This window comes from Podarcis pityusensis (genome assembly GCF_964106645.2).
Source record: "Podarcis pityusensis genome assembly, chromosome: 13".
In the NCBI taxonomy this organism is placed as follows: Eukaryota; Metazoa; Chordata; class Lepidosauria; order Squamata; family Lacertidae; genus Podarcis; species Podarcis pityusensis.
The window spans coordinates 42,061,593-42,077,578 of NC_138038.1; the positions used below are offsets into that span (position 1 = coordinate 42,061,593).

The 15,986-nt window shown below is 41.6% G+C and overlaps 1 protein-coding gene, 1 long non-coding RNA gene and 1 pseudogene across 7 annotated transcripts in view; 1 reads left to right on the forward strand and 2 right to left on the reverse strand.

The window, feature by feature from the left end:
• Positions 1–453: 453 nt before the first annotated feature.
• On the reverse strand, positions 454–8,358 carry LOC308461339 (vomeronasal type-2 receptor 26-like; annotated as a pseudogene). Its single transcript, XR_013991526.1, has 4 exons — positions 5,902–8,358; positions 4,922–5,149; positions 1,837–1,963; positions 454–1,355 (listed from the first exon to the last, which is right to left on the reverse strand). The product of XR_013991526.1 is annotated as a vomeronasal type-2 receptor 26-like (transcript).
• The window catches only part of LOC308461373, a 37,125-nt gene continuing 22,179 nt past the window's right edge, over positions 1,041–15,986 (forward strand). Inside the window, exon 1 of the long non-coding RNA XR_013978874.1 lies at positions 1,041–1,135. This is a non-coding gene — a long non-coding RNA (uncharacterized lncRNA). The remainder of the gene's footprint in view (positions 1,136–15,986) is intronic.
• Positions 11,378–15,986, reverse strand: part of LOC308461331 (vomeronasal type-2 receptor 26-like) — a 31,486-nt gene continuing 26,877 nt past the window's right edge. For all 5 annotated transcript variants that reach the window (XM_080978161.1, XM_080978162.1, XM_080978159.1 and 2 more), the window contains 2 exons: positions 15,260–15,386; positions 11,378–12,366 (listed from right to left, as the gene is read on the reverse strand). In XM_080978161.1, the coding sequence (XP_080834287.1) occupies positions 11,465–12,366; positions 15,260–15,386 (1,029 nt within the window). In that variant the 3' untranslated portion in view covers positions 11,378–11,464. The remainder of the gene's footprint in view (positions 12,367–15,259; positions 15,387–15,986) is intronic.

A 15,986-nucleotide genomic window follows, 5' to 3' on the forward strand; every position in this document is an offset into this window, starting at 1 on the left:
CCAGGTAAGAAAGATTATAAACAGGGAAGGGTGATTTGATTGTTAAGAATTTTCATTTTATATTACTTTTAACTCTTGGTCCTTTTTGTGGAAGTGCTGGCTGTAAAGTGAAACCGAAATCTGTGGGAAACTGTGGACTTTCATGTGGTTTTGGGGCAAGATGCTGATTCTTCTTCTGATAAGTCTCTTAACTTTGCCAGGATTCCTAGGAACTGACAGCATCTTGGTTCCCCAACACATAAAAAATGGCTTTTTCAGAACAACAGAGGTTAATCACCTATTCACTCTTTTCTCCGGAGTGAATTCAATAGTCAATATTTATGACTAACTATCATGAATCACCAGGTCTAGAAAAAATTATATAAGGCAGCTGCTGAACATGTCTTTGCAAATATTCTATTGTACACATAGAGAAAAGTACAAAAATGCAGAAAGGACAGGTTTCTTAAGTCTTTAATTTTTCTTCCTTATTAGCTGTTCCCTGTTGTTCAGCTCAGGCCTCAGAATGATTATGTAACATTTGGGGGAAAAGATACAGCCCAGCAGCCCAACACCGGAGGCTAAGATAGAAAAGATCTCCACTGCCACCATATATTTTCCCTTGGTGCTCAGGTAGGAGGGAATAAAGGACAGCCAAACACTGCAGAAGACCAACATGCTGAAAGTGATAAACTTGGCTTCGTTGAAACTGTCTGGTAACTTCCTGGCGAGGAAAGCCACAGCAAAACTTACAATTGCCAGGCAGCTCATGTAGATGAGGACACAGTAAAACATGGTCACAGACCCTTCATTACATTCTAGTATAATTTCTTCTGTCATTGAGTGCATATCCACATCTGGGTATGGGGGAGAGGTTGCCAGCCACACAGTACATATGCCTGCTTGAACAATGGAGCAGGAAAGGAGAATGGAGTGGCCTAGTCCTTTCCCCACCCATTTCCTCATCCTGGATTCTGGTTTTGTAGCCATGAAGGCCAAAACCACCGTGAAGGTTTTTGCCAGGACACAAGAAACAGCAGTTGAGAAGATGATGCCAAAAGCTGTTTGTCGGAGGAGGCATGTCACCTTCTCAGGTCGGCCAATGAAGAGCAATGCACACAGGAAGCAGAGCAGGAGAGAGATGAGGAGAGTGTAGGTGAGGTTTCGGTTGTTTGCAATGACAATGGGTGTGTCATGGTGTTTCATAAATGTACCTAGTACCAGAGCTGTGATCAAGGAAAGGGAAAGAGAGCAGCAGGCTAAACTGATGCCCAAAGGTTCTTTCTAAGACAAGAAGCTTATATCCTTGGGTAGACATGCATCCCGGTTCTTGCTTGGATATTCTTTGTCTGGGCATTTATCACAGTCATTCATATCTGGAAAAAATAAGCTAATGACCTTGAGCTCATATCACCTTGTTGGTTCTGATGTTGACTTTCTGTCTGAGAAGAAAAGAGCTCTGCTCAAATTAAAACACATTTTGAATACTGTCTAATGTGCTGCAATGTGGTATTGTTGAATTTAATTGGTTCATAGCTATGTGGTGCCACAGCCAGAGCCAATGACAACTGAATGTTTATTCTCACTAGTCTGGGTGCAGGCTGTGTAAGTCAGAAGGAGTGGCAAGACCCCTCTAGATATGATTTGAACCACATACCACCCAACTACTCTCAATGAATGGTCATTCTCATTTGATTAGCATATTTAGACTATCTGAAGGGCAATGATTACAAAGAGGCAGGATCACACACACAGTAGACGATCTCCTTTTTTGAAACTTAAACTCAGCCTTCCTTACAGGACCATTCAATCCTAAGTACTGAGTCTGGATCTATTGAATCTATTTATTTCTCTTACCCTCCTGGTTTGCAATCTTCCCCTCTGCACATGGGATGCAATCGTAGCAGCAAGGAGGATGTCCCTCCTTCACTTTCTTGCTGGATCCTGGAAGACATCTCTCAGTACAGACAGAAAGAGGCTGAATCTAATCCATAAATGAAAGAGCAGAAGGTTCATCAAGGGACTAATGACTTTGGAATCCTTTATGTTTTCGGACCCCTCTCTATGTTAGTAAGCTGACACAGAATTTCAGTAGTATGTAATGGCCATACAGAGAGCAATTGCTTTTTTCATATTCGTAGTAGTAGTAATGTTTGAAATTATGTGATATTCCCTCAATATTGTTCTGGGATGGCAAGTTAAGATTTGTGAGTTAGCCGAGATGGCATCCAGCTGGATGAAGAAGTTAAATCTGTTATGATACAATGGGCCAGAGATTTTGGATATAATATACAATTTAATGATTGGATCAAACTATGGAACGAAATATCTTATACATTTTAGATAAAATTTTATATTCATTATTTATTATTTCTATTTGAAATTTTGACTCTTTCTCTACAAATCCATATTCCTTAAGGTCCTTTTTAAACATTTCATTTATTTGAAAGTAAGGCAACCAATCATATACATACTCTTTTACTTCTTCATAGGGTTTCATTTTCCATTTTCCCCCTTCCTTAACAATCAAATTTCCATATGTAATCCAATTCCTTCTCATATTGATTTTTTTAACACTCATAACCTCTAATGGAGACAACCAGTGCGGAGTTTTTGGTTCAAGTAGGCTTTTATACCTATCCCATATTTCTATCAACGATCTTTGGAAAATGTGGTTCTCAAAACCTTTGTGGATTTTTTTCTTTTCAGACCATAAATATGTGTGCCACCCAAATCTGTTGTCAAATCCTTCTATATCTAACAACTCTGTATTTTCTAATTTTACCCATTCCTTTAACCAACAGAGACATGAAGCTTCATAATATAATTTCAGGTCTGGCAGGGCGAAGCCTCCTCTTTCTTTAACATCTGTTAATAACTTAATTTGAATTCTTGGCTTCTTACCCTGCCAGATATACCTTGAAATTACTCTTTGCCATTCTTTAAAAGTCACAGTCCCTTTGATTATTGGAATTGTCTGAAACAAAAATAACGATTTTGGCAGTACGCTCATCTTTATCGTTGAGATCCTTCCCCACAGTGATAACTTCATTCGTCCCCACACCTCCAGATCTTTCTTTATTCCATTCCACACTGGTATATAATTATTCTGATACAAATCAATATTCTTAGGGGTTATCCAAATACCCAAATATTTCACCTTCTTCACCACTTCTATACCTATTTGTTGTTGCAATGTTCCTATCGTATCTTGATCCATGTTCTTAGCAATTATTTTAGTCTTTTTCTTATTCAATATAAATCCTGCCACTTGACCAAATCTTTCCACCTCTATAAGTATGTTTTTAACACATTCCAAAGGTTCTTCCAGCGTTAAAACAAGATCATTTGCAAAGGCTTTAACCTTATATTCATTCCGGCCTACTGCGACCCCTGCTACAACACAATTCTCAGCATGTTAGGAACAAAATATACCTGTCAGGTGGCAGAGGAACCAACTCCCACTGCAGGTTGCCAGGAATGGATAAGAAAAGGAAAAGTCCCTACTATCTACTTTTTATTCAATATTTACAGAGAGAGGCTTGGGAATGCAGCCTCTTGGTATAATGGCATTGTCCTCAGTAAATCTCCAGCAACTTCTCTCCCACATCCTCCTTTGTCAACAGCACCCCGACTATGGTTGCCGCTTAGGGCCATCTGTCTTCAAGCCCTTTGCTTTCATACTTTTAAGGCTTGCTGGGATCTGGGAGATGGTGGGTCTGGAATGCTTTCTAGTGATAAAGTGTCAGCCAGCGGCTCCAGCTCTGCCTCCTCCTCTTCCCCCAATATTTCCCAACTCCACCCCCCATCTTCCTCTGAGCTGTGACCTCCATTAAACCCCTGTTGTAATTCTGAACTGTCTTCTTCTCTGGAAGGGTCAGGCTGGGGAAGTGGTCTCCACCATTCCTCATCTACCCAGTCCCTGATTTTAAAACTAATTTTGAGATCACTCGTTTTTAAAGATTGATGCTTGCATTCCTAATGGTCTCTTGCTCTTCACACCTTTCTTCTCATGTCCCTCCTTCACTCATGTCTCCTCCTTTCATCTCTTTCACGAACACCCTGAGAAGTTGTGTGTTCTCCTGCACCTGCTGCTGTCTGTTCTCAGTTTCTTCCTCTGGTATTATTATGCCTCCTTTTCCCGCCTTTCTAGCAAGAAAGACAGTGTCCTGGGGCCTATCAATTCATACCTCATCCTTCACTCTGTCAGAAATCAGTATTTAATAAGTGTAAAGAAATCCAAATTGCTTTGGTTTATTTTACAATAGTTTTCTTCTTTTCTACTTAGGATTCTAGTTGAAGTCCCCCAGCGGAAAAAATAATCCATTTAATTAGTCGAACTTACTACTTGTATGCATTGTTTGATATATTGTTGCTTCAAGGTCACAATGATTGTGAAGAAATCCACTTTGTAGCTTCATGGTCTCTGAGCATGTATCCCCTCTTGTGCTGGGGGAATGTACCCAGAGGCTCCATTTTACTGAAAGAAAACCTGCTCTCCTGTCTCCAGGCCCTTTCATAGAAAAACTGATATTTGATCTGGACCTAATGGCCCACATTCAGATGAAGGATTGCGTGATGCAAAACCCACATTTGCATGGATGCAGCTTGTAGTGTGGTCTGTGAATGGTTGGGATCAGGCTGAGGCAACCTAGCTTTTGTTATTTTCGTCTGAGCTAGGATCCCCCTAAGTCATATTTACACTGTTAGCCATGCTTAACTTTATTTTGTAGTAAAAGGGTTCTTCTGTTTTGTAACCTCCTTAATAAAATATTGGTCTTCTAGCAGGGACCTTTTGGCTCTTAATTTGGTACCTGGATGCTTTGGTTATACACCACTCATCAATTTACAACTCAAAAGATAGTGAGTAGACCTGCAGGTGGATAATGATTGCTTATTCAATACTGAATCTCTTTTGAATTAGCAAACAATGCAACCCTACCTGGTTAAACCAACTGTGCCATGTGATGGCATCTTCATCAAGGAGTAATGATTGGTCTGAAGGAGCCTGCAGATCTATCCTCCCAACTCTCACTCGGTGCAAACTTTGGTTGGCGAATATAATCCAATTGACAATATCCAAGCTAGATGCTGCCTCTCCATTCTGGTTGATGAAGACCACATCTCCTGCAGTATTGTTAAATGAGATGCTTCTCAGAAAGTGATGGAGCTAGATTGAAAACAGAAAAGACAGGGGTTTGGAAAAGACATCAGTCTAATGCAGGGAGGAGTATTTTTTCCCTATGAGCAGAACCTACAGCAAATGGTCAGTGACAGCAACTGTCAGTGGATTCAGGCCCAAGCATGGAGAGAGTCAACCAGTTTTCTTTCACACGCATGCCTCTCTCTGAAACTTCCTTACAACCCGTCTCTCTATGAATGCCCGCAAGTTAAATATGTGTGAGTAGCGAGGTTTCTCTCTCTCTCTCTCTTACTCCTCACTGTCACTGAACATCTTGGAAGACACAGCAGTGGTGTGCGAACACGTGCTCTAAGAAAGGATTTGGTTGATATGGGATAGAGGGAATGTTGAACATCTCTCAACCATTACCACAGCTTCCTATATATGAATGCAGTGGCACTTCACTGGGCTGTAAAGCTTCCCTCATACAAATGATTTCTTTTCAAACACACGGCAGTACCTGCTCAAGGATGAACACGACCATCATTTCCCTTTCCTATAGGGCCTACTGTCATTTGCAAGCAGCACAATATGTGGGGAATCATCTAGGATACCATCATATCAGTGCCACCTCCTACTCTGTCTGTAGAATTATAAATTCAGTTCTTTGTTCTTCTTCCTAACACACCCCCTCAAATGTTTGAACTCTGAGAGGAAAGAACAAGTCGATAGGCTTTTGGGAACCCAAAAAGTGTCAGGAAGGAAGAGGACTTTCACAGTTGAGGATGTTCAGCCTTTACCTGCCAAATCTGTTGATTCAGATTCTTCCCTCTCTCTTTGTATGGCATTCTTCTATGTCTGAATCTGGAAGTAGACATGGCATGTAAGGCATGGGCCATGGCGTAGACAGCACTGTGGATGCTATAACTGTGACCTGTCATGCTCATTTCAAAAAGGGATCCGGGAAGGTTCTCCAGCTTCTCTTCTCTGGTGCAAATATTCCCCTCCACCTTGTCTGAAGTGATATCTGGGAGTACACATTCAAAGGCCTGTTGCCAGAAGTCCCTGATAAAACCGTCCTCATCTGTCCTGGAAGGATTTCTGTGCACAACATACTGATGAAATCCTGGTGGGTTTCTGAAGTGAATTTCAAAGGATATAGCACCATTGAATATTCCTGCATCCCAGTACCTTTGAAAGACAAATGAAGCATACTCAACCTGGGCTGTTATTATCCATACTTTACTTTTTACTTTCTTTGTCATGTCATCATTTTCTGAAAAGTATGAAAGCAACCTAAAAGTTGTCATGGAGTAAGATTCTCCAGAGGCAACCACTACTTTAGCATTGCTGCTAAAAATTTTCTCGTTTATTGTTGCCCCCTGTGTTAGCATGCCAGGAATTTCAGAAATAAAACTAAAACTGGGGATTCTTTCTATGAATGCAAAGCAGACACCACTCTTAGTAAACATTGGGGAAATAGTTTGCACAAATCTTTCTCCATTGTCATTGTCCATTGCAATAATTCCAATCCACGTCCACCTGAAATGCTGAAGCAAAGAGAGAATTCCCTCATACTGAAGGGCTTCTGAGGCTGCCATCTGGTAGAAGGGAAGCCCTGGGCTTTTATCATTCATCACTGCAGCAGAGCCATAAATGAGCTAAAGAGGGAATGGAGGAAGAGAAGAGACAAAGTAATATTTGCAGAGTTCTTTCAAACTATTCATATACATTATGTGGTGAATCCTGTTAGTCAGATATGCCTTTTGCCACCCACCAGGGGTTGCATTCCTTTCTCATTTATACTAAACACACATGCAGATGGTCTGGAAATTGCGATCATCTCCTATTCTTGCTTGTTACACATTTGTTATGTTGACCAGACAGGGGCATTGTTCTTATATTATCTTATATTTTTTTAACTTACACATACTTGAAAAATTTGGCAGGGTCATGTACAATGGATAAAACTGATTGGAGAGACACATAATGCCCTAAACATAGCATTGCCTAACACTGTAAAAGACATTATTTACTGTAGCTATGTCAGAATTGCAACTTGGGTCGCATACACATTCCTTCTCTGGATCTTCTTTCGTATTCATGATGCACATACCCCAAGACACAGCAGAACTGCCATTTCTCCCTCTTCTTTTTCAAGACCTCAGACATCATTTATGAACATTTATTTCACTTTGGAACCAGCTGCTCAGTACTATTACTGTTTTCCTGCATAACTGGATTATATCTGCAATTTGTCATACCTTCAGAGTGTGTTTAATTTGAAAGTGCTTTCCCCCTAAACATACACATATTGGGTGTGGAGTCATGGCTGGTGAGAGAGAAGCCCACTCTCCCACCAATTGCCTTTGGGATGTCCTTAATGTGTGTTACAGGTAGGTAGCCGTGCTGGTCTACCATAGTCGAAACAAAATAAAAAAAATCCTTCCAGTAGCACCTTAGAGACCAACTAAGTTTGTTATTGGTATGAGCTTTTGTGTGCATGCACATTTCTTCAGATACTTAATGTGTGTGTAAGAGACTGGGGGTGTGACATATTTTTTCTGGTATTGCAGCCTTTCTTTCCCCTAATTCAGGTAATTTTATTTTATTTTAATCCTGTACCACCTTTACATTCCAAAGAACTGGTTCTGCTCCAATTTCATCCCAACCCAGAACTGGTAATACACCCTGAACGGGTGCTGTGAAATGTGCATGCACATGAAAGCTCATACCAAGAACAAACTTAGTTGGTCTCTAAGGTGCTAGTGGACAATTTTTTTTTATTTTTTTATTTTATATATTTCTACTGCACCAGAGCAAAACGGTTACCTACCCGAAACTCAAGCTAACAGAGGTATAGTACATAGGTGTCCTACCTGCGGAATCTTATAGATATCCAAAACAGTTGCCACATAAAAGGAGATTTCAGAATCAAGTCCCCCAATGACCCCTGCCAGATTATTTTCAACATCACATAGATAGTTAGGAACAAATTTCTCCACCCTGGATAAAAGCAGCAGTGTGGCGAGATATGTGCTCCTTGCATTGTTATAGCTGTCATATAAGTGAAAGCCCAAGGTGATATTGGGTAAGATGTGAGGGTCTTCATTGATCTCCTTGACTGCAAATGCCAAGGCCACGATGTGCTGGTAAAGCTTAGGCACCACCCTAGAATGAGAGTTGCAAATGGCATCAGGAGGAACATATACCGGTATATCATTTTACATATCAACAAAGTAGTTAAGCATATAGACTTCAGTGGAGTTAACTCCCTGTCTATTCCATTGCTGAACAGTTTTTATAATTAGCAAGTTCTTCCTGATGTTTAGACAGAATCTCCTCTCTTGCATCTTGAATCCACTGGTTTGGGTCCTTCCCTCTGGAGAAAACAAGCTTGCTCCATCTTCCTGGTGACAGATGATGAGATATTTAAAAATGTCTATCCTACATCCACTCAGTCTTCTATTTTCATAGCTAAACATACCCAACCCCCTCAATGTTCCCTCATAATTTTGGCTTCCAGACCCTTGATCATATGTGTCATCCTCCTTCTGCACATGTTGCAGCTTGTCAATATCCTTCTTAAATAGTGCTGAACACAACTGAGCACAGTACTCCAGGTGTGGTCTGAGCATGGCAGAATAGAGCTGCTCTATTATTTCTTTTGATTGGGGCACTATACCTCTGTGGATGCAGACTCCTTGATCATTTTCAAGTGTGCTACTGCCAGGCCGGGTGTTCCCTACCTTAGATTTGTGTAGCTGGTAATTCCTGCCTAAGTGCAGAACCCCTACTGAAATTAATTTTGTAATTTTGTAATTCACAAAATTTTGTAATTCATTTTGTAATTCACAAAATTCTATGTTTCATAATATATTCCATCATTATTCTGAGGCTGCATCTCTAGGTTTGATCATTCCTGTTCTGTAATAAATGAGTGACTTAGTTCTTACACAAGCTCTTCAGGCAGCGCTGGTGGGGGTTCCTCAGTGAATGTTGCTGGAGAGGAGATGAAGCCACTATGGAAAACAATGCCACCAATGAGGAACTCTCCTGGCTGATGATACATGTGAAGTGGACGGTGTGGATCTTGAAGCCTGCATTTTGCTATGTGAGCCTGACATACTTTGTATGAAAACAGTTCCAGAAGCAAGACCACTAAAACCACCATTCTCAATACAAAGGCAACTGTTTGTTCTATGCAGAAACTACATTTTCTCTTTTCTGAGTTAAAATTGTCTTGTTTAAATGGTAGTTTATTTTCCCAAAATGATGCAATCTGGGAGTATCCAAAATCAGACTCAAATTATAGCCCTGTTAATCATCAAGCAGGAATGTAGTTATTCATCCAATGGTAAGAATTCCCTCTGGAATTGCTGAAGAAAATGTGTTTGTCACATATTCAGAACTGTTATTTTTATTACCCTTTCATTAGATAATAGAAGACCAGTGGTGTATTGATGAAGTTAGAAGTTAAAAGTTAGAAGCTCATTAAAGAAGACATTGTAACCAATTGGGTTTCCAAAATATGTAGTCAGTATCTTGGAATTGGGGTCCCTTTCCAGCTCTATGAGACTGGGATACATGAGCCACTGCTTCCCTTAATCAGAGTACTTTGTTAGGGGAAATTGCAGGGAGAAGAGCTACATGGGCTATGAGCTATGGGGGACTGTTTTGTTGGGTTGTGGCAAAATGAATGGAGGAGATTTAGTCCATCTATTATTATACTACATTAAATACACTTGTTCATGCTTTATTTCTTTCTTATTGTAAGCTGTCCCCTGCTGTTTAACTCTGGCCTCACCAAAATGATATAACATTTGGGGAAGAAGATACAGCCTAGTAACCCAAAACTAGAGGCCATAATAGAAAAGATCTCCACAGCCACCATGTACTTTCCCTTGGTACTCAGGTAGGTAGGAACAAAGGACAGCCACACACTGCAAAAGACCAACATGCTGAAGGTGATGAACTTGGCTTCATTAAAACTGTCTGGTAACTTCCTAGCTAGGAAAGCCACAGTGAAACTGACCATGGCCAGCATTCCCATGAAGCCCAAGACACTGTAGAACATGGTGACTGACCCTTCGTTACATTGCAGTATGATTTCTTTAGTTCCTGAGTGCTTATCTAAATCAGGGATTTGGGGAGCAACCATCAGCAAGGCACTACGAATCATCATTTGAATGAGGAAACTGAAAACAACAATGGAGATGGCCACGTGTTTCCCCACCCATCTCCTCATTCTGGACCCTGGCTTGGTAGCCATGAAAGCTAGAACCACTATAGTTGTTTTTGCTAAGATGCAAGACACTGCCTCTGAGAAAATCACTTCAAAAGCAGTTTGTCGAAGGAGACAGGTTATTTTTGTGGGCTGGCCAATGAATAGCAAAGGACAAAGGAAGGAGAGAACGAGGGCTAGGAGGAGAGCATAGGTGAGGGTCCGATTGTTGGCTTTGACTATGGGAGTTTCTTTGTGCTTGATGAAGATCCTAAGCACCAAAGTTGTAGTGAAAGTCAATAAAAGAGCAAGCGTGACCAAACTGATCCCCAGAGGCTCATTGTAAGTCAGGAAGCTTATTTCTTTTGGAAGACATGTATCCTGGCCAATGTTTGGATACTGATCTTCTGAACATTGAAAACAATAATCCATGTCTGAAATCAAATATGAAAAATAAAGTTAAAATGGTATTTAAGTATGGCTTTCAGTTCCTGAATGAGGGTAGTGAGCTTGAAATATCAAAAGTTGATTTTGCAGTAAGAATAATAGGAAATTCAACCTCTTGCATAATCTGAGCTCAATGGCATCAAGAGCCTGCTTTCTCATGGGTTCCAAGCAAATCCAGAAAAATAAACAAATTGAAACCATCCTGCTAGCGGCTGATGGTGTCAGTGGCCTCTGTGTCTATTCATTTCTTTGTTTGGGGTTGGAGCTTGCACAATCTTTTTGTTTCAGCTGATCCAAACTACTGATATTCATACCCCCTATGAATTTATTTGATATTCTGTTCAGCCACCCAAGTTACCTCATGTGAAGTATGTGGAAGACAGCCCTGGATCGTTTGACCCTTTTATTATTTCTTTAAGATTTTTTCCAGATTAATTCAGGGACACTTTTCAACTTCAATGGATTTTGTATGGGGACTGATTTGTAAATTCGGGGACTGTCCCCGGGAAATGGGGATGTCTGGTAACCTTATCTATTTTCCCTCCTATAAAAAACTACACAAGACTAACTATCATGAATCACCAGGTCTAGAAAAAATTATATAAGGCAGCTGCTGAACACGTCTTTGCAAATATTCTATTAAACACACAGAGAAAAGCACAAAATGCAGAAAGGACAGGTTTCTTAAGTCTTTAATGTTTCTTCCTTATTAGCTGTTCCCTATTGTTCAGCTCAGGCCTCAGAATGATTATGTAACATTTGGGGGAAAAGATGCAAACCAGCAGCCCAATACCGGAGGCTAAGATGGAGAAGATCTCCACTGCCACCATATATTTTCCATTGGCGCTCAGGTAGGAAGGAATAAAGGAGAGCCAAACACTGCAGAAGACCAACATGCTGAAAGTGATAAACTTGGCTTCGTTGAAACTGTCTGGTAACTTCCTGGCGAGGAAAGCCACAGCAAAACTTACAGTTGCCAGGCAGCTCATGTAGATGAGGACACAATAAAACATTGTTACAGACCCTTCATTACATTCTAGTATAATTTCTTCAGTCACTGAGTGCATATCCACATCTGGGTATGGGGGAGAGGTTGCCAGCCACACAGTACATATGCCTGCTTGAACTATGGAGCAAGAAAGGAGAATGGAGTGGCCTAGTCCTTTCCCCACCCATTTCCTCATCCTGGACTCTGGTTTTGTAGCCATGAAGGCCAAAACCACCGTGAAGGTTTTTGCCAGGACACAAGAAACAGCAGTTGAGAAGATGATGCCAAAAACTGTTTGTCGGAGGAGGCACGTCACCTTCTCAGGTCGGCCAATGAAGAGCAATGCACAAAGGAAACAGAGCAGGAGAGAGGTGAGGAGAGTGTATGTGAGGTTTCGGTTGTTTGCAATGACAATGGGTGTGTCATGGTGTTTTATAAATGTACCTAGTACCAAAGCTGTGATCAAGGAAAGGAAAAGAGAGAAGCAGGCTAAACTGATGCCCAAAGGTTCTTCATAAGACAAGAAGCTGATATCCTTGGGTAGACATGCATCTTGGTTCTTGCTTGGATATTCTTTGTCTGGGCATTTATTACAGTCATTCATATCTGGGGAAAATAAGGAAATGACCTTTAGCTCATATCACCTTGTTGGGTCCAATGTTGACTTTCTGTCTGAGAAGAAAAGAGCTCTGCTCATATTAAAACACATGTTGAATACTGCCTGATACTCTGTAATGTGGTATTGTTGAAGAGCTATGTGGTCAGCCAGAGCCATTGACATCTGAATGTTTATTTACACTAGCCTGGGTGCAGCCTGCGCAAGTCAGAAGGAGTGCATAGCTGTCAACTTTCAGATTTGAAAATAAGGGTCCAGCAGCCTCGAAAATAAGGGATCAGCAGTCAAAATAAGGGATCAACAATTACTTGGATAAAATACATATTTTGTTGTGTGCAAATGGCTTTAGATACCTATTAGGTCCATAAATTACCATATAGCATATATTCAACACAAAAAAACAGCAACAATTTGTTGTTGACAAAGGACAGCTGGACATAGAAAGGGCCCCATTACCTTCTGTAGCTTAGGACCTCATCAAACCTGAATCCAGCCCTGGAAGGGGGCCAGTGTCCCTAGGAGTTGCCAATGTTTGAAGGGAAAAGGCCAACTGAACTTAGAATCACAGAATCTGCAGGGTTGGGAAGTGACCTCAAGGGCCACCTACTCCAACCCAGGAGTGAAACTAGCCTTTTTTCACCTGGGGCAAAGACCCAGTTTGGCACCCCGTCCCCCATGTCTTACTTTTAAAAGACAGCCCTGTTTAGGGAAGTTTTTAATGTTTAATGCTGTATTGTGTTTTTAATATTCGGTTGGAAGCCACCCAGAGTGGCTGGGGAAACCCAGCCAGATGGGTGTGGTATAAATAATAAATTATTTATTATTATTATTATTATTATTATTATTATTATTATTATGCATATTATTATTAGAAGTGAGGTTACAGGGAACCAGGCAGATGGCCTTCTCAGTAGTGGCGCTCACTTTGTAGAATGCCCTCCCATCAGATGTCAAAGAAATAAACAACTACCCAACTTTTAGAAGACATCTGAAGGCAACCCTGTTTAGGGAAGTTTGTAATGTCTGATGTTTTATCGTGTTTTAATATTCTGTTGGGAGCTGCCCAGAGGGCAGGGTATAAATACATTATTATTATTATTATTATTCACGTTTGTGCGCCTGCACACACACAGGTTGGGAACCTCAATGGCACCCTTCTGGAGGCTTCAACTTGGAAGCTGCAGTCCTATACCCATTTACATGGAAGTAGGCTTTATTGAGCTTATAGGGTCTTTCTGCCAAATAAATCTTAACTATGATGGACTTGTGATAGACCAGATTGTGCTGTCAAGAGTTTTGTGACTGGTCCATCCAGCAACTCAAATTGAAGTTACCAGCTACAGTCTAGGAGCAATGAGAACTTCGCCCACCTCCCTGGTCTTGAAGCTCACAGAGATTTCAAAACTAATTTGTGATGAGGTCTGATATTCAAATTCAAATACCAGGTACCCTTCAAGAAGCTTTCCAGATTCCAGCCACTTTGGCACCATATCCGCAAGCCTTCTCCTCTTGCGACATTTACTGCTATTCCTTTAATTTAAACTGATTCACAGCCTGAAGCCATCAAAGCAGTGTACAGCGAGATAATAAAAAAAGCAGGCAAACCGTTTCTACAACGAAAAAAAAATTTTTTTTGCTTGTTTTTCAGAGGTATGCTGTAGCTCAGGGGCTTAGCAGCTGCCTAACCCTAAATCAAGTAAATAAATACAAATATTTAACTAAAAGAAATTGTAGAAAGATTTTGACAGATTTGTCTGAGCACTGAGGGTCAAAAGGAAGTAATTTTAAACAACTGTTGCTGAGGAGTTTCATTCTGAATTTGCACAGGATGATGGCAGGTGGGTGTCCTGCCCCCTCCCCAAATCCTCGCTACGCCCCTGCTGTATGTTGCTGCTTAAGCAGCAGCAGCAGCAGGTCCCCCAAGCGAGGGTTGAGTCCTGATGTCAGGTATGGGAGACACTTGGCTTAGGAAAGAAGGCACCCGTGAGGGAGGTGCGCCCATTCATCCATGCCGCACAGAGCCCTTTGGACTGGCCCACTATGCCTTCTGCACGGCCTGGCCAGGCGCTTGTTGCTTCACCTTGCGAGCTCTGACAGTGGAGGTGGTTCTCCAATGGAGCCGAAGAAGGGAGGGCCTAACCAAACACGGCGGAGCTGGTGGGCAGCCGCCCTACCCTTCAAGTGGGCTGAGGCGGAAGCGGATGGCTTTTCCAGCCGCGCTTCGCCTCAGCAGGGACCGGCGGAGGTTTGTGCTCGCGTGGATGACAGCGAGCTGGTGGAAAATGCTGCGCTTAGCTGCCGGGCTCTTGGCAGCCGCCCTCGCTGCCGTGCTGGTGGGCTAGCACAGCCCTTCGCGGCCCAAGCAGTTGTGGCGCCAGCCTCGCTCCTCCTCCTCTGAGCCGGCGCCCAGAGCGGAGGCCAACAACCTCTTCTAGATAATTCAGGTGAGTTGAGCTGAGGTGAGCAACGCAGCCAAGCAACACAGCTGGAGCCTCCCTCCTCCCTGGCTGGCAGGGAGGGAGGGAGAGGAGCTGTTTCCTTTTAAACCCGGGAAATTTAAGGGACATTATCAATCCGGGACAGCAGCGGGACATGGCGCTGGGATAAGGGAGTTTCCCGCCAAATAAGGGAGGGTTGACAGCTATGAAGGAGTGGCAATCTAGATATGATTCGAAACACATACCACCCAACTACTCTCAATGCATAGTCATGCTCATTTGATTAGCATATTTAGACTATCTGAAGGGCAATGATTACAAAGAGGTAGGATCACACACACAGCAGATCATCTCCTCTTTTGAAACTTAAACTCAGCCTTCCTTACAGGACCATTCAATCCTAAGTACTGAGTCTGGATCTATTGAATCTATTTATTTCTCCTACCATCCTGGTTTGCAATCTTCCCCTCTGGACATGGGATGCAATTGTAGCAGCAAGGGGGCTCTCTCTCCTTCACTTTCTTGCTGGATCCTGGAAGACATCTCTCAGTACAGACAGAAAGAGGCTGAGTCTAATCCATAAATGAAAGAGCAGAAGGTTCATCAAGAAACTAATGACTCTGGAATCCTTTATGTTTTGGGGCCTTTCCCTATGTTACTTAACTGGCACAGAATTTCAGTAATATGTAATGGCCATACAGAGAGCAACTACTTTTTTCATATTCGTAGTAGTAGTAATGTTTTGAGTTCTGTGATATTCCCTTAATATTGTTCTGGGATGTGCAGTACCCCATTTGTTCTGCAAAGATTGCCCTGTCCATTAAAGTACACTTTGAAGTCACTCTAATTTCCTTGGTAATTTTGTTATAATTCTTACTTTTGAGTATGCTGTCCACTAGGTATACAGCTCTAGAACTGATTTTTGTGCCTGTTGCTACACGTATACTTGGACCCATCAGATGCTGCCTGGGGAAAAGTTCTGAATATGCCACCCAGAGTGGTTGGGAAAACTTACCCAGATAGGGGATATTATTATTATTATTATTATTATTATTATTATTATTATTATTATTATCATCATTATCATCATCATCATCATCATTTTTTTTTTAGGAATGCAGAATGGCTGGGGAAACCCACCCAGATTGGGGGTGGTTATTATTATTATTATT